This window comes from Dermochelys coriacea, chromosome 2, assembly GCF_009764565.3.
Source record: "Dermochelys coriacea isolate rDerCor1 chromosome 2, rDerCor1.pri.v4, whole genome shotgun sequence".
Classification (NCBI taxonomy): Eukaryota; Metazoa; Chordata; order Testudines; family Dermochelyidae; genus Dermochelys; species Dermochelys coriacea.
In genome coordinates, this window is record NC_050069.1 from 228,691,606 (window position 1) to 228,710,410 (window position 18,805).

Here is an 18,805-nt window from a genome sequence, read left to right on the forward strand (position 1 = left end):
TGAATACATATTTCTACTAGTGGCTACTGCACATAATGTATAGTTAATTAACTAGAGAAAAAAATAGAATATAATCCCAAAATCACCAGAATCCATACTAAACCCTTGGGTAACAAGTAGCCCCAAGACCTCCAGCTTAACTGGAGAATTGTCTACAATTTTCAAATGATGGTTGTGACACACAGACCTATCCAGGTTTTTTTATACTGCTCCCAACATCAAGGCATCTGAGCAAAGGCAGATAAGATCCATGTTTTCTGGAACAGAGGAGACCGAAAGAGGCTTCAAAAATTGCCCCTTGCTACCACCTACTAATTTAAATTAATATAATCCCAAAAATTTGCGGAGGCTTGGAAGAGGCAAAATTATCTCCTTGACACTCCCCAAAATACAAGGGCCAGCAAGAGCTGATGATGCCATCAACACATGCCTGCTTCAGCACTGTTTTAGGTATGAGTGCAGAGGAAACCAATCTCTAACTTGTCTTGACAGGCAAGTGATTAACTGATTTTCAAATATATTGTTATCATAGAATCATAGAATATCAGGGTTGAAAGGGACCACAGAATATCAGGGTTGAAAGGGACCACGGGAGGTCACCTAGTCCAACCCCCTGCTCAAAGCAGGACCAATCCCCAATTTTTGCCCCAGATCCCTAAATGGCCCCCTCAAGCATTGAATTCACAACCCTGGGTTTAGCAGGCAAATGATCAAACCCCTGAGCTATCCCTCCCGCTAAGGTCCAAGAGGGCCCTTGCTATTATAGAGGGCCAAGTTTCCAAATTGGCTTCCAAAACTCCATCCACAAATTTTGCATACACAAAATTGACATTCCTCTCCCAAACCCCTCAGAAAAGCTTTTATTTTTCATAAATAAAGGTCTGATGCTGCCATAGATATGTAATATACAAGTCTGGAAATAAAAGCAAGAACTCACTCTAATTATAGTAAAGACAAAATATGTATCATTATGAATATAACATCTGTTCCTGGGGACATACATTAAAAATACATTTTCCATATTGTTCTGGCATCCTTAGTCCTTCCTTTTATTTGATAAGATCTGTACATGAGCAAATGCAATTCCAGAAGCCCTTTTGAAACTTTCCATAAAATGTCATATTATAGGCCAAACAGCACTTTCATTTTCATCACTACATGGGGGAAACTGGGGACAGAATTTCATTTACATTATATTACTGGTTTGAGAGAGAACAGATTTTTAGATTTTGAAAAACATCAAAGTTCATCACTTAGGACTGTATTGTGGCAGCGTTAGTCACATTAGGCCAGTTCCAATGCTCATTGAATGCCCTTTAAGGAAAAATAGGTAGCACAATCGGACCCCTGTAGGAGAAAAAAATTGATCCTCTCCTAAAATAAGCTTAATTTTAAATAGTTTAAATATGTAAATGTACAGCATATTTCCATAAAGAGTAAAAACATAAATTTAATAGAAAGAGCTATTGAAGAAGTTCATAGTAAAATAATGTCCTCTGCTTATCTTTCCAAATACTATTAATATTTGATTACTTCTTATTACACAATCCTCAAGCTGACACTACCTGAAATCCTGAGCCTACTGAAGTCAATGGGAATTTTGCCATTGGTTTCAATGGAGCCAAGATTTCACTCTGTAATGTTATCTGTACATGTGCACCTTTATATGTACATACATATGCACACACATACACATACAATATATGCTACTTCTGTTCTGTACAAGGGTGATCTTCATGCATTGTATAATGCTTTTAAACAACATAAACTTTCTGTAAACCCTTACTCTTATGATAGAACATAAAAGTCTAAATGAAGTGCTTCAACCTTATCAAATTTAAATGTATCAATAATTTTTGTCAAATTTCTACCATATTGATACGTTCACCTGAAATGTTTCAATTTTGTCAGATGAGAATTTTCCAAAATAAATCCGTTGTATCAGAATTAAGTATCAGGTTTCATTTATAAGTTTGCTATTGTTCAATCACTTTCTTTAGTCTGAAATTCACTATGCTAATGTCTTATAATGTTTCTCTTTTCTCAAAAGATGAGGAACTTATCTGCAGAAACATCATTTACATCATTCACCTTAGGCTTTTGACAACTAGCTGTAAGTGTTATTAGTGGACCTCTAACATAATATATGCAGGGATTAAAAAGCAAATAGCTACCAATTTTCAGTAGCTCTTTGTCCACTGGGCCACAGCAGTTTGCCTGCACACTATCAATTGCAGAATTGCAGACTAAATAATAATATTTATATCTTACAAAACATCTTACAATAAGTTTCTTAATAAGTAGCAATATTTGAAAATATGCCAAAACATATAGAGATATTTGACAAAGCAAGAAAAAACAAATACTATTTCAAATCAACTAGATACATACCAATATTATTTATTATTGGTATTACAGTAGCACCAAAATAGGCATCCCATTGTGCTAGGCACTTTACAAATACAAAATAAAAGACAGTCAATACTTACTGGTTTAGCATTACATCTAGAATGAATGATGACCCAAATGCATCTACCTGGAAGCTGGCTCGGGCAACATGAGTGGACTGCAACGTTAAAAAGATTGGAATGTATTAGCAGTCTGCTACGTAAAAATGCACCACATAGATTTGAGAACATAATATAGACAAAAATGAAATAAAAGTACTAAGCAGCAATACGCCATTAACCCAGAAAAAATTCATACTGTTTAGTGTACAGATATGTTGAATAATGAATTTTTTTACTATATTATCTGATTTTATTCAAGATGTAGAAGTAGCAGGATAATAAACCCAAATAAATAAAGGCAATATTCTCTTTAATAAATTTCTACCTTTACAACCTATTGTCAAACTTAGCATCTCTGCAGGTAGGAGTTTTCGATGCAGCATCCTGTACTGGGTGTTATTTGTCTCATGTTACATCACTGTTGATCCGCAGGAACTGCAGGACACAATACCTTTCTTTGGAATTCATATTCTCAACAGAAAGGTAAAAACACCACAAGCCAACCTTCCCTGACTAACCATCTAGATGGCACCTGGATCTGTAGACAAATCTGTGGAGAATAGCTTGACAGCTGCTAATATGAAGCATGCTAACTTGGTTAAACTGCTTCATTGTGGTCTGGTCTAAACACCTTCAACCCTCACTGAAATTATATGGAGATGAAAGGTACTCAGCACCTTGCAGGATCAAACCCGTGATCTTCTTGATCCATGGAATTTTCACTCCTAAGCACATACATAGAAGTGATAGCAGTGTGATAAATTGCTAAACCATACGGTCAGCTACATTTATCATGTGATTTCTGGCCGCCTCACTTACATTCTACCCACTAATCCATCTCTGCCAGAACAACTTCCAACATTCCAAATCCCTGAGCAGCTACAAAGAGCTGCCATTTAAAAAAATCTAAACAAACAATGTGCTAGAGAAGTCTCATTCCTTCTCTCCTAGCCAAATGTATCCTACCTTCATTACCACCAAAACTGCACTAGTCCAATATTTAGTCCTACTCAATGACATGTATAAGGTCTGATGTCTCACAGCCTACAGAGCTAGAAATGGGAGCCTTCCCCCACTCTCCATTAGAAAAGGAAAATTCCCAGTTTTCCATGGGACACAGAGCACATGCTTCTAGTCCTAAAAGTCCCAAGAAACTAAACTGCAAAACTGATTTTTGTTTAAATAAAAAGATATTTTTAGACCACTTTGGAGGAGTTTTAAATTAGTTGCAATTCTTCTTTCCCCCTGAATCCTGTACAGTTGGACTTGTTGTAACTAAGTCAGAGGGATTTAATGGCTTTAGAGGCAGAGGGATTAAAAAAGTACTATTTTTTTCTTTAACCCCCCCCCATAATATATTTCTGTAAATAAATGCAATGCAGGCTAGTGCAGAGGTTATCAAGGATTTACAAAGTGGTCAGTTGGGATGGGCTGCACAACTCACTCCAAAGGTGTGGAAGCAAAGGCCATTTTTTCATGCTTCTCAATACTGGGAAGTCCAGGGAGTAATTTACAGAAGCCTCAAGTTTGCCCTAATTGATGGTCATCTGCCCATTGACCAAAGTGTCTTTCAGCATCTGGAGATTGCACCCTTTCCCCTCAGAAACATCCCTATGCCTGAGATAGTAGGGGCTGTTGTGGCCTAGGGACATATGCCATATCTGTGCCACTCAGGTACCCCACGTTTACAAGTGGAATCCTCACAGAGGCAGATAAGCCAGTTTTGGGGCTACTTTACAGAACAAAGTAGCCAGACCAGAATTGGGCCCAATAGATTTTTACATTTCATAAATGGGGTTGTGATAATAGGAAAGTTAGCCTGTAACACACGTCGCTCCCTTCTACAAAGTGCAGAGGCACATCACTTCCACAAAGGGGTCCACGAAAAGAAAAGCCTGGGCAGCTATATTGGGCACAGTGAGTGCTCTACTCACACTGGAAGGTCATGTGTTGAGAAAAAGCTGTTCAGTAAGCTTTCAGCATAAAGAGGGAAGGAAAATAGTGAAGTACAGTAGAACACAATTTGAAACCCAATCTGTCATGTTTGTACCGACAAAATAGTGCAACCAGCTCTCAGGCTGGTAAAAGCTTTGAAAAGGAAAAAATAGGGAAGGTGGCCCAAAAAACTACAGAGAAAATCCTCCTGGAAAGGCTATCTGGAGGATGCTCCCGGTTAGAGCTGTGGAGCGGAACAAGCCAATCTTCCTTGGCTTTAAGAAGAGGAAAGTTAGTTTAGTCTGTTCAGGGGCTCCCAAAGGTCCATCCTCTTTCGTAGGGAGAAGCTCTCCTCAGTACTGCAGTTGCTAATGATATCATCAGCAAGGTCAGAGCAGCACTGACTGCATTAAGAACAAAAACTCAAGCTGGCTGATGCCCTTAGAAGGGGATTGGTAGGGAAAAAATGGGATCTCCTCCAATGGTAGCTATTCCCAGGGAACTGGAGAAACATCCCCATCTGCATAGCATATGAGGAACAGCAAGGAAAGCTCAGCTGGAGGAAGAGGAAAGGACCAGAGCCTCTGAACCTCTCTCTCTGGAAAGTCAACATTATTTTACAAAAAGATTCCTGAAGGATTAAGAAGGGATGAAGGCCCGGTAGCCTTGCCTACTCCTTGACTTTGGAATGCAGGGAGACATTACACCTGGTAGAGTTTACAGCACTAGGACTCTCCTATCTTTCCTTGTCTACTTCTCTTGAAGCACTGAACTGCTCCCAAGTTCCCTGTGCTACTCGCAGCCCACAAAGAGCTACCAGGATCAAGTTCTCACAGGCATCACCTTATCTTTTCCATGCCTGGAAATATATAGTGGAGATACATTCGCCATCAGTTTCCCTGGTGGAATAGGAAAACATGATAAGTAAAGGGAATTACACCCTTTTGGTCTGCCAGCTTATTTTTTAAAGTAGGCTGCATGGGTATTTTGTTGAAGTTCACTATTATGGGAAGTTCAGTGTAAGAGTATTAACACAAGTGACAGGGTTCCCCAAAAATGTAGACCCTAAATACAAATTTTAAAAATTGAGTGATTTTTTTAAAGTGCTTAGAATATCAGAAGTATTGCTGAATCCAGTGGAAGTTTGAGAGATAACTCAGATTGGACCTTCTCTTCAAAACGGTCCAGTTTTGGTAATGAAATGTATGTGCATATAAATCCCAGGAATTTAAATCCTGCTTTAGGTGTAAGATCCAATGTAAAATTAACTATGGAGCTGCCAAGATGCCTCTTTTATTGATATCTTTTTATGCACAAAATTCACATATTTATAGATTTTAAGGCCAAAAGACACAAGACCATTATGATCATTTAGTCTGACCTCTTGCATAACACAGGCCATAGAATGTCATGAGGTGATTCCTCCATCAAGCCTTTTATTTCTCATAGAGCTAGAGCAGATCTTTTAGAAAAAGACATACGATCTTGATGTAAAGACTTCAAATAACAGAGAGTAAATTGTTCCAATGGTTAATTACCTCACTGTTAAAAATATGTAGCTAATTTCTAGTCTGAAATTTGTCTAGTTATGAGATTCCAGGCATTGCATGCATATTTTTATACACACACACACTTCTACACATACAAGTTACACACAAATATATATATATATATATATATATATATATATATATATATATATATAAAATACACACACTCTTCATGTTATGACTTATTTATTGCATTAAACCTTTAAAAAAATGTGAAGTGCTACAATTTTTATAATAATCCCTTTCATGTAAAATTAGTCAATATCAGGAGAGTGGGAGCTATTCTGAAACTTTAAAATTATAGGGTTTTCAGGATATTTAGAATTATTCTGAAGCCTTCACTGAGTCTGCCTACAGCAAAATTGTTCAAAACCCCTTCAATTCTCTCTTTGTTATGCAATAGAACTGAAATGGTGACATCATTTTTAGGTGACTTTGATCTGCTTTGCTGTGGGGTTACTACTGATGCCTTGCAGTAGTCCCCAGTTTGCATTTTATGTTCAACCCAAGATTCCACCATTTACATCTGTGGTCCCCAAGAGTTCTAAGACTGGAACCCAAGGAATTTAGAGAAGCCCAGACCTGGTACCATGTCCCTCTCTTGCTTGCCATTGCAGCTACTAGCACCCCCTGGATTATCAAAATTATCTGTAGCAAATCAACAAGTTTGCATTCCTTTTTCAGTTCTCAGCCAGCAGTGTATGCTCCTGATTTGTGTTCCAAATGCCCTCTTTTCCAGTTGGATTTTGCCTCCTTTTTTTGGCAATTCCTCCATCAGAAAATGATGGTCCAAGAACCTATTTATCTGCTAGAGGCCAAAATATGTTCCTCATCTTTTTTGGTTTAATTGTTTGGTTGTTCCACGGAGGCATGTTTGCTAATCTCTCACTTCAGCAAACCAGTCAGTTGTTTTGAACCTGTTTATACATCTGCAACTGCTGTACAAAGATCTACGCTGTTAGCTGTTCATTACTATATTATTAAATTCAAAGAGCATTCTAGAGCACATTTCAAATTCTTAACAATGGGCAAACTTTCACAATTGTTAGTTTCTTTGTGTGAGACAAAACTGATTATTCCATATGTCATTACACAATTACATAGCCCATGGCTAATTTCATAGTAATGGAATTCCAACTATGAGAGGCATGAGGGTTTGTTGTTTGGAAATTTTTTTTAACTATTAAGAATACTGTGCCATATTGATCTGATCTGGAAAATTTCCTCTCCCAAACATGTATCTGAGATATGCAATTACTATGCTATTGGACACTAGAGCTGACCTTGACCACTATTATTTCCAGACAAAAACTAAAATGTTAAAATGATGTTAAGGTAAGAGTAGGTATCGGTAATTTAAAGTAAAACATTACACGGATGTTGCGATTATCCAAAACTCATAAACTTAAAAGAAACCCAAACATGTTGAGACATAGAAATGCGGAGTTTCAATAGCCATTTTGATTATGCTTTTTATAACATTTTTGTTAACAATACCGTGCAATATGAAACATTTCAAAAAAGTAACCTTTTTTGGCAATAGTTCATTGGTGTTGTTTTTTTTTAAAAGGCCATTTTGGACCAAAATCCTGTTTGTAGAAGAAATGTTGATGAACTCTAAGAGACTCAACAGAAAAAAGATATTTCATTCTGACTGACAAAGTGGACATAGCTTTAACCAGAAACTGGTCTCTGTAAATTGGTCAAGCACAGGATTGAGGGAGGAATCCTACTTCCAACAGACTGGAAGTAAAGAGGGCTCCCTTACAAAAGCCATCCCTTAAGAAACAGTTTGCTGTAATAAAACAAGGAATATGCAACATTCCAAATTATCAATGAGGAGAAAAGAACAGAAAAAAATCCTCAGTCCATCATCTGACACTCTGAAGTAAAATCAATTCAGTACTAGATCTGGTCTGGAATTTTTTGTCAAAAAAATGTCAATTTGTCTAAAGCAGGGGTAGGCAACCTATGGCACGCATGCCAAAGGCGGCACGCAAGCTGATTTTCAGTGGCACTCACACTGCCCGGGTCCTGGCCTCCAGTCCGGAGGGCTCTGCATTTTAATTTAATTTTAAACGAAGCTTCTTAAACATTTTAAAAACCTTATTTACTTTACATGCAAGAATAGTTTAGTTATATATTATAGACCTATAGAAAGAGACCTTCTAAAAATGTTAAAATTATTACTGGCACGCGAAACCTTAAATTAGAGTGAATAAATGAAGACTTGGCACACCACTTCTGAAAGGTTGCCGAGCTAAACTTTTTGCCGGAATGTATCGAGTTCGACAAAACTTTGTCAAGAAAAATTTCTCTGGTTCAGGATGGATTTTTGAGTCAAAAATCAGAAGGAGAGAGACCCACCCCAGAAGAACCAATAGCCTAGTGGTTATGGCACTCAGCTGCGATGGGGGAGTCTCTGCTCTACCTGATTCAGACCTGGATCTTCCATATCCCACGTAAGTGCCCTAACCACGGTACTCTTGGCTATTCTGGAGTACTTCAGTCAGTCATAATGTGTGCGTGTGTCTGTTTGTCTCTCTTTCACTCCCCCACCCCATCAAAAAACTGTGAAAGTCTCTGTTCCATCCTGATGCACAATGGGAAAATTTTCAAAATCTCAAATTCTCATGGGACAGGAAAACCATTTCTCACCCAGCTCTGTTCAGTATGCTTCCTAGACTCAGGATAATACTGAATATTTCTGCAAGATGCATGAAGTAAAAAACTTGCTTCTACATTATTTTTAAACAAGACTACTAATAATCATATTTTGACAATATGAAGTGCTTAGAGAAGAGGTAAAACAGCTAACAGAATTAACTTCAGATTCCCAGACACATGACAACAAAAGAACCAACCAAAGGGAAGGAAATCAGTGGATTATTTTATGCCATCTAACTCTAGCAATGGTAGCTAGAAAAGCACCTGCAAGGGCTCTTCTCAATCACTGAAGCAAGATAATCAATTATGTCATTCAGTTCTCAAACCAAGCAACTTTCCCAGAAAACTGAAACATTTTTAGCAATCATAGATGTGACACATCAACATGTGACAACTGAATCATAAAAATGGAGTTCCACTGACACAAGGAAGAAGCACACTATGCAACATATGAACAAGAGACAGAAGTAGAAAATACCATTATAATGAAAAAGCATAGTGCTTCCAGCTGTAGAACAATCTAGAAGTTCCAGAACCACAAAGCTAACAGCTTGCATGCAAGTAAATAAAAAAAAAAGACAGTATGATTAATCTACCTCTAAACTAGGATGATTGCAGTACAACATATCCCAAAGAATGTTGTCAAATTTGCATCAGTGTATAACATGGAGGTCTTGAGATGGCTCCTCTGTAGACAGTACTGAGTGCCATACACAGCTAACATGGGGTAGTTAACAATTGACTTTATTAAAGATTGTGAAGTTAAAACAACATTCCTATGTGAAATATTACAGGAAGTTTTGACACAAGTAATATTAAACTGAAGGGTCTAAATTACATTCAGGGTAATGTACAGTCAATATAATAGAGTGCTAAAAAGGTACCTTTGGGCTTGTTTACATGAACTTTTAGTTCGGGGCAAGCTGAGCTGTCAATTACCTAATGCTAACAAGCCATGCCCTGATTGTGAGTGTGGGCCCTGCTACCGCACACTCATAGGTTTGATCTATGCTGCTTTGAAATGGGAGGAAATCACAATGCACTAGGGAACTGTTAATGTGCTGCAGCAGGGCCCACACTGACAAATGGTGCATGGCAGACTTGCACCATGTACAGTTACACTCTAGCTTGCCCAGAACTAAGTGCTTGCATAGATAAGCGATTACTGTACACAGTACTCTATGTATGGGCCAACGCCTGGTCCTAGTTATATCATACAATCACAGAAATGTAGGGCTGGAAGGGATCTTGAGAGATCATCTACTCCAGCCCACTGAGGCAGGGCCAAGTACCATAATGAATCCAGAATAGATCCAGTGATTTCATTGCTGCAACTGAGACCAGAATTTAGTCCAATGTATTCAATCCGGTCACCTCCTCTGAAACTTCACACAGATGACCAGTCTTCAGAAACATGCCTATTTCAGTAATAGAAAAATCTCAGAACAAAAGAATCAGTCTTTTAAATGATATACAACACAAAAAATATAAATAGAAGAGGAGCAATTGTGGTTCCCTAGGTCAAATGGATGTGGTGGCCACTTTAAATATCTAATATTCACTAAAATGTTTAGAATCATACAAAACTGAATGTGGTAAAATTATTGGATTCAGATATGATACCACCTGAAGGAAGGTTTCAGAGTCGTAGCTGTGTTAGTCTGTATCAGCAAAAACAACGAGGAGTCCTTGTGGCACCTTAGAGACTAGTAAATTTATTTGGGCACAAGCTAGCTTATGCCCAAATAAATTTGTTAGTCTATAAGGTGCCACAAGGACTCCTCGTTGTTTTCACCTGAAGGAACTGTCAAATCTCCATCTTGTCCCCACCATTCTTAGCAAGTACCTCTTAAAATACTTGTAGACAACAATTTACCATTTCTGTAGTTATTCTCTCTCTCTGTTCAAAAGCTCTGTCTTTGGTCACACCTATAACTATATCAAGATACATATGGCAATTTCTTAAACAGACACCATGCAAAAATGCAGAAACAAGAGACTGCGTTAGTGCTGTGTAAAGATTTAGTTAGAATATGTGTGGGATGCTCGTAACTCCTGAGTGGCAAACATGCCACAAACTTTGCTGAAAAACTAGAAATGAGAAAGGCTATTTAAACGGTTTCTTTCATTTGTTTGCTTTGTTAATACTGAACTATATTTTTGTAACTCTACACCTGCTAGGCTCAGAGGGTGAGAGAAACATTATCAGTCAGCTCCTCAGCTAGTGGAAAATTGACATCACTCCACTGGCTTCAGCAGAGCTATGCCAATTTACACCAGCTGAAGATCTGGTCCTGAGTTCTAAAATAGTTTCTCTCCATACAAACATCATGATACCAAGAGACTGTCGGAGCTAGAAGCAAGGGCTGCATGTCCCATTGGAAAGCCAGGAATCTATTCTTTCCAGTAGTAAAAAGGTTGTTTAATTGTTTGTGGTTATTAAATTAGAGGCTGCTTGAATCTGTTCAGTGGGATGAAATATTGAGTCCTGGGGAAGACAGATGAGTGGACAGACAGCTGATGGAGCAGTGTTAATTGCATGATCAATGCTGTTTATCACATGGACATCACTATTGTATGGGAAACATCTAAGTGGTAGTGGTGACAGTTTTTAAGCAGCCCCTCTGACCACTTCACCTAAACTCTGCCTACTCATCCATCTTCTCCAGAACTACTTCTACATTCCAGACTTCTGAGTAGATTCAGTCACCATTTATAATAAATAAATAAACTCCCAGAAAAGTACTTCCCCCTCCCCAAATGAGAAATCCTCCCCACAACCACCCTAAATTAATGTGACCCAAGGGCGAGGTGAGGCAATATTCAGTCTTGCACCTGTGACAGGTTTAATTCCAGACTTCTCATGGCCCTCCAGAGTTAAAAAGGCAGCTTTATATAACCAAAAAGGGTAAGTCTCCACTTCCTAATGAGACATCCAGCACTTGCTTCTAGCTTTAGAAAATTCTGAGATATTGGACTTTATATTCATGACAACTTTATGTCTAGAAAAGTTACTTTAGTTTATTTAGTTTTTTTAATTTAGTTATAATTTTCATCTCCTTCTGAGACCAATTAGCATAACTTTTGTTGTGGAAAAACTCTTTAGGGGATTTCTCGGAAGAACTTCTGGAAAAGCAGGAGAGCAGGCAAGGATTCAGGTATGAGAGCAGTGGTGCTTATCTAATCTGCTGGATGTCTTTGAATATATCACTGCCATGACAGATAAGGGAAATTCTTATTTTGGATGTTGTACCCTTAGGTTTTCTAAAGTGCCTTTGATAAGGTTCCACACCAGAGATAAAGGGCTAAAGCAAAAAATAATGAAATAGAAGATAATATGGTGTGATGAATAAAGTACTAGATTAACAGTAGGGAACAAAGAAAAGCCTTGGATGAATACTTTTCAAGATAGAAATATATTACAAGAGGATTAACACAGGGTCAGTTTGAGAGCTTCTAGTTATTGTCATAATTATATTAATACAAAATGATTTTGACTACTATTGAAGATAAGGCTTTTAAGATAGTAGAAGTGGAGGCAGAGCAAACAGGGCCTGATCTTTAAGACTTCAAGGCCAGAAGGGACCATGATTATCTAGTTTGACCTCCTGCACATCACTGGTCACAGAACCTTATGAAGGCACTCCGGTAATAGACCCCTAATTTCAGGCTGGGTTACTGAAGTCCTCAAGTCTTGATTTAAAGATTTCAAGTTACAGAAAATCCACCATTTACTCTAGTTCAGATCAGCAAGTGACCTGTGCCCCAGGCTACAGAGGAAGATGAAAAACCCGCAGTGTCTCTGACAATCTGACATGGGGGGGGGGAATTTCTTCCTAACCTGAAATATGGCCATCAGTCAGACCTTGAACATGTGGACAAGACCTACCAGCCAAGCACCTGGGAAATAATTTTCTGTAGTAACTCAGAGCCCTCCCCATCTAGTATCCCATCCCCAGCCATTCAAGATATTTGCTAATAGCAGGCATAGATGGGCTATATGCCTTGGTAGGCAACTTGGTCCTATCATCCCTTCCATAAACTTATCAAGCTCCACCTGGAAACAAATTAGGTTTGTCTGCCCCCACTGCTCCCCTTGGAAGGCTTTTTCAGAACTTCACTCCTCTGATAATTAGAAATCTTCATCTAATTTCAAGCCTAAACTTGTTGATGGCCATTTTATATTCATTTGTTCTTGTTCTTAATTAATCAAAAAGTTAAAAGAAAAAGTTAAGGGACTTGTGCTTATTCTCGCTGGAGAATATGCCACTTTAAAGTAACAGAGACTTTCAAAGCACCTTCTTTCTGAATGTGTTGTCAGCTCTTAGGCTAGAGCCTGATTAAGAAATGCTGAGTAATGCCTTACTCTGCAAATAGTCTAATTGAAATAAGGTCCAACTCAGCATGAATAAGGGTGGCATAATAGAGTCCACCTTCAGAGTCAAACCACTCATTACAGATGAGTGGGAAAATGCAGTTAGTAAAGTTATTGTAAAGGTCACCAAAAGGAACTGTCTATTGGCTCATTCCCAACAGCTATGCCTAATATGCTAACTTTTCTTGCTTGGATCCAGTTTTCAAGCTGCTCTGTTGTTTGCTTTATTAGTCAAATTATTCTATCGCTAATTGGCTGTTTTCCCTTGCTTTTTGGTTACCTTTTGTCACATACTTATATACATCATTCATTTTAGTAGACATGATAACTTCAATTTCCAGCACAAGAGTTACTTTTTCAGAACTTTCTAGCTACCATTCCAGAAAACATTTCAGAAGGTGGCAGTGAACATATATTATACAAACACATAATATGGTTTGAAAAGATCCAGTCCGGCCTGTTTCCTTGGACATAAGGCCGCTCGGCTACTTTTTCCTTCTCTTTTGTTTGACTATGAAGTTTCTGCAGAAAATTAAGTTTCCCCTTAATGAGTCCTCCCACTAGAAGATCAAAAAGTTTGTGCAGGATTCAGACTTCCTGCTGTAAAAATCCCCACCTCCGTGAGCTTGGTCTCAAAAGAAGCAGCCAATTCTAGTCTCCTTTGGGCTCATGATACATGTCACTGCTCCCTCACTTCCTTTAAAAAGTTCTCCCCACAGCCACCAATGATTCCCTTTCCTCAGGCACACAAAGATGATTGCAGGAGTGCCCAGCAAGGAGCAACTGTGACCATAAAAACCAAAGGCTCAAACCCCATCTGCCTTTGTGTCACATGCTCCAAACTGTTTTCTGGTAATTCTACAAGCCATCCCAGAAACAATGAGAAAACAAAAGGAAAAAACAGACAAAATTGCTTCCCCGTCTGGAAGCTTTGCATCTGTATAGCTGGCAAACTGATGTCATGTTTGAAGCAAAGATGTTGATATTGAAAAATAGAAGAGATGATATCCAATGAAGAGATATCCACAGAGGGTCACTGCAATCTTTCCATAGATAAAATGAGGATTTGTTAGCTCATGGCTTGACGAGCTTCAGATGTCACATCCATTACATGCAAGCTTGTTTGATCTCCTTTGTTTGTTTTTATTGAGAGCATATATACACACATGCACAATCTCAGTTGGTCCAGTGTTTGTAGTTTTTAGGAAGTAGAATGAAGGAAGTTTATTCAGGAATCAAAAAAGACCCATTTCAGCAGAAGGACGAGAACAGCAAATACAAGATTGGCAATATCATCTTTAATCCACTGTCACAGGGTGAGCTGGCCCTTTTAGGTAGTTGGGCTAAGCTCCACTAGTTATCCGTCCCCCGGTGATGGATATGGGCTTGGGCCAGTGGTTAGATGTGGTGTCAAGGATTATCTGAAAGTAGCTGGGGGGACTTCCTATAAGCAGGAGCCTTCTGTATCAGTGAGAAAAAGGAGAGAGAAAACTGTAGGCTCTTGTTTCAGATCTAGAGGGGACCTGGGTTCAAAGAGGGCTGGGGCAGGAACTCCCCATACCAGCCAGAGGGACGAACCTGGCTACAGCTACCTGCAGAGGGGAAGGAGCAGAATCCTTAAAGGAGCAACAGACTGAAAAGGGAGACAATTGAGGAAATGCCAGGCAGCAGAATCTGCATTTTGGGAAAAAATGTTGAGCCCAGCAAGAGGCTGAAGAACCTGGGAACTGGGGGAAATGCTTGTTTTGACTTCAGTTGAGATTTGAACTGTGAGGTTCTTGTAATAAACCAGACCCCACAAAAGAGTGTTATTTGACTCACGTGAAAGGCTGGGTGCAGCTATTGAAAAGTCCAAGAAGGTTAAACGGAGGAAGTGGCAGGGTCCAATGACAAATCGGGCAGGTCCTGATTACACTCCTTTCTTTGGAATGGCATTTTGGATTTAGATATTGTGACAGGGCAAAGGCAGGTGGCTATTGGAAAGTAGTGAGAAACAGGTATGTTAGCCCCAGGGTAAACAAATCCCTGTTACCATGGTAACCAGCTGGTAGTTGCTCCAGGTTAATCAAGACACCTGGGGCCAATTAAGATCCTTCCAGAAAGCAGTGGAGACAACTAGGTTGATTGGGACACCTGAAGCCAATCAGGGGCTGGCTGAAACTAGTTAAAAGCTTCCCACTTAGTTGTGGTGGGGATGTCAGGAGCTGTAGAAGGGAGTCATGCTGCTGGAGAAATGGAGTAGTACAACCCTTATCAGGCACAAGAAAGGAGGCCCTGAGTAAGGGTGATATAGATATTGAGGAAGTGGGGGGCTGCTGTAGGGAAGAGGCCCAGGGAATTGTACTTGTCCTGTTTCCAAAAAGTCAGCTACCAAGAGCTGCTACTATCAGGGTCCCTGGGCTGGAGCCTGGAGTAGAGGGTGGGGCTTGGGCTCCTCCCTCCCTTCCCTGACTAATCACTGAAACTGGGAGACAACAGAGACTGTGCAAGGGAGGATAACTTCTCCTCCCCTCCCTTGCTGGTGTATAATGAAAATGGCTCAATAGGCTGTGACCCTTGCCTCTAAAGAGAGAAGGGCTACGTGGAGGGTCATAGTGAGCCTTTGAGGCTAGCATAATCCCCTAGGACCCACTGAGACAAGGTTAGAGCATTGTCACAATATGTAAGGGCAACAAGCAAGGCTAGTAATGCAGCTAGCTATGTGTTAACAGCACATATCATAACTATTACAATATCTGTAATGCAAGTCACCTCTAAGCAACATGAATGTAGTGTAATAAGAAAATGTCTGCAGTATGGGCCATGTAAGTAAGTTATCTGAAATAAGAAGTGGAAGAGAAATGTTGGGTTTGATGCTGAACTCACTGATACCAGTGTAAATCATGAGTAATTCTACTAGTCAGATCTGGGCTCGCTCCCTATCAAGCTTAGATCTGATAAGGCATATGATTATTATGATGCACATGGCAGAACAAGCAAAGACTGGAAAAAGATTCATCACTTCCTATAAGCCTTACTGACCCCTAATCCTTTTAAGGCCTTACATGCTGCATATGTGTGGATGCTTTATGGAAGTAAGGGATGGTTTCTGGAGTCAATTTTTTTTTCCCCTCCTCTGGCAGTAACATGATTAAAAACCTCACAATGTGCAGGTTTCATTGGGATTTGGACATCTAAATCCCTTAGGAGCCTTGGAAAATCCCAGGCCTAATATGCAACATTACAGGAATGTGTGTTCTAGGATAGTAATTTTCACACTATGAAATGGACTTGGCTTTTGGGATACTGTTTTTAAGTAAACTCATCTGTTCTTGATTGAGAATCTGATTAGCGAGGAGGGAATTCTCCTGAAAGAAGTTTGTATAGAAAGGGAATTTTATATAGAGATGGCCAAAGTGGACTATAAAATAAAAATATGCTATATTACTAAAATGCCAAACACACTACTTGCAAGTCAACTTTAATTTGCAAAAGTGCACATCTGGTAGCCCTGTCCCCATCAGAACTTCAGAATCAAAGGGTAGAATCCCATTGAAGTTGTGCTGCCCTTACTGCAGGCTGAGATTAAAAAAAAGTTTTGGTTTCAGCATTTTTTTCCCCTTCTTGAGGGCAGAACTTGCACCTAAACATGGTATTGTTGTTTTTAATTAAATATCAGTCACATATTCATGAAGAGATAAGGTGGTTGTGTGTATGCTGTTCATATGTTTATGTTAGGAGCTCCATCAGAGAGTCTAAAAACAGTAAAGTACTGCACATATTTTGCCAAAACCCACTCAACTTTGTTTTATTGTGGGGAAAGGAGGCTGAGCCTGGCAGCAAACAGAGTGGACATGTTTCTTAGCTGCTGTAGTCTCAGTCCAGACTTAGCCTTTGTTTTGCCCTAAGTTTCATGATGGATTTATTACAAACTGTGTCTGTGTTTCTACCAGAGCCATCAATTACTGGCCAGTACACTGAAGGGGACAAAAGAGAATGGAGAAATCAGACTATTTTTCACCATGTGTCTCTCTTCAGCAGTCATTGCCTTGTCACTCCCAGAATCTTGCGCTGCTTCTTTAGCCTACGGTACAGTCAGAGCTCTGTTAATTACTATTAGTTACTGTTTGAACTACTTAACATGAAAAATAACAAAACAGACCAATCTGCCAACATCAGAACAGAAAATAGAAGGGAAGACAAATACATTTGCAAATTCTTCACTTGACTCCAATTTTATGAGATTAATAGTATTTGTGTATTATAGTAGTATCTAGAGATCCCAATCAAGAATCAGGGCCCTCATTGTGCTAGGCTCTCTATAAACAAGTCATAAGATGACATACCTTGCCCCAGAGATCTCCCAATCTAGCTTTATGACAAGATGCAGAAGGTGGGTGAAACAGACAAATTAAGTTAGATAGGACAAGGTAACTAAAGCTAGTACATTATTATATAGCGGGCAGTAACCTACTAATCTACAATAGGCAGAAAGCTCTCAGATATCAGTGGTACAAGATCAAGTCCTAAACAAATACAGAATTCTACAGGAGATTTAGAATAGATTTGAAATCTACATGGTTTATTTCTCAGATTATATTCTTTTTAGAGTCATTATAATATCAAATTGCTGGCTGGCTAAGGAACTGTTGGTATCATCATTTAGCTAGATCTTCACCTTTGACTGATCTTAACTTCAGTTCTGAATGGTGAAGATGAAATTCTCCCATGGTTTTAGATCCCGCACACGGTCCTTCACATGAGAGAAGGCACAGGAAGAGTGCACGGTGGGAACTGAAAAAGTATCTGACCCACAGGGTATTCTGTGTACTCCCATATGTGCCACAGAAAGTCTCTGCCACACATGTCAGTGTGGAAGGCCACAATGGGGATTTGACTTTATAGAGATCCTGTTGCCCTTAAAACTCCTGCAACTGGCACAGGGGGCGGCGGCCACTATTTCAGCCCATAAATGAGGTTAGCAGATGTCAGAGAAGAAACATACAGCCCAGGTCTCCAGTCTCAGGCTAGGAAGTGAAATTCACCTCTCAAACCACAGCACTCCACCCACAGAGAGCCTGAATATTTGGGCTCTGTTCGGGTGGAGTGAATTTCAACTCGAACTTTCAACTGTTTGTTTTGTTATTTAGCAACAGGACTATTTCTCAAGCCACTGATGTCGTTAAAATGCTACAGGACACCAATAGCATGCTTTGTTTGTTGTTTAGGGTCAAATGCCCTTTGTACAGATTAAAAAGATTGCTAAGAAGTAGTGTTTTAATTGTCTTGTTGTAGGCTTCAGTAAATGATCATTCCTAAATGCAGACTTTTTGTGCAATATGGTTTAATCTTCTAGAGTCTGTTCAGAACAAATGGGGTGGGGGGGAGGGTATTGTTGTTTCTTTAGCGCTGCATTTTTTAGCGCTGCATTTTTATGTGGAACATAACACACGGTTGACCACAGAAAAGCATCAGGGAACTCGCAATTCCCCTGGAGCTTCCTGTCATATCAACAGGATGGTCATGTCATAGGGCAATACAAGGTCATTTCTACTTTCTGTTGGAAGATACTGTATCAGTGTCTTGTTCTGGGTTTTTATTTTAAATAAAATATCTAGAGTTTCCTGCCTCATGAAGACATTATTTACACCACGGGGTCCTGCTGCTGCAGGTAGAACAAAACTCAGCATAACTTATTAAGTGCCCTTTGCTATGGTATCAGGGTGCACTGATGAGGATACTTGGCACCCTCTCTTGCACCTTTCATCCAAAAGTCCCAGCATACTTTA

The 18,805-nt window shown here is 39.3% G+C and overlaps 1 protein-coding gene across 18 annotated transcripts in view; it reads right to left on the reverse strand.

The window, feature by feature from the left end:
* ADAM22 (ADAM metallopeptidase domain 22) overlaps positions 1–18,805 on the reverse strand; it is a 203,045-nt gene that overhangs the window by 172,490 nt on the left and 11,750 nt on the right. For all 18 annotated transcript variants that reach the window (XM_043509370.1, XM_043509365.1, XM_043509369.1 and 15 more), the window contains exon 3: positions 2,490–2,566. In XM_043509370.1, the coding sequence (XP_043365305.1) occupies positions 2,490–2,566 (77 nt within the window). The remainder of the gene's footprint in view (positions 1–2,489; positions 2,567–18,805) is intronic.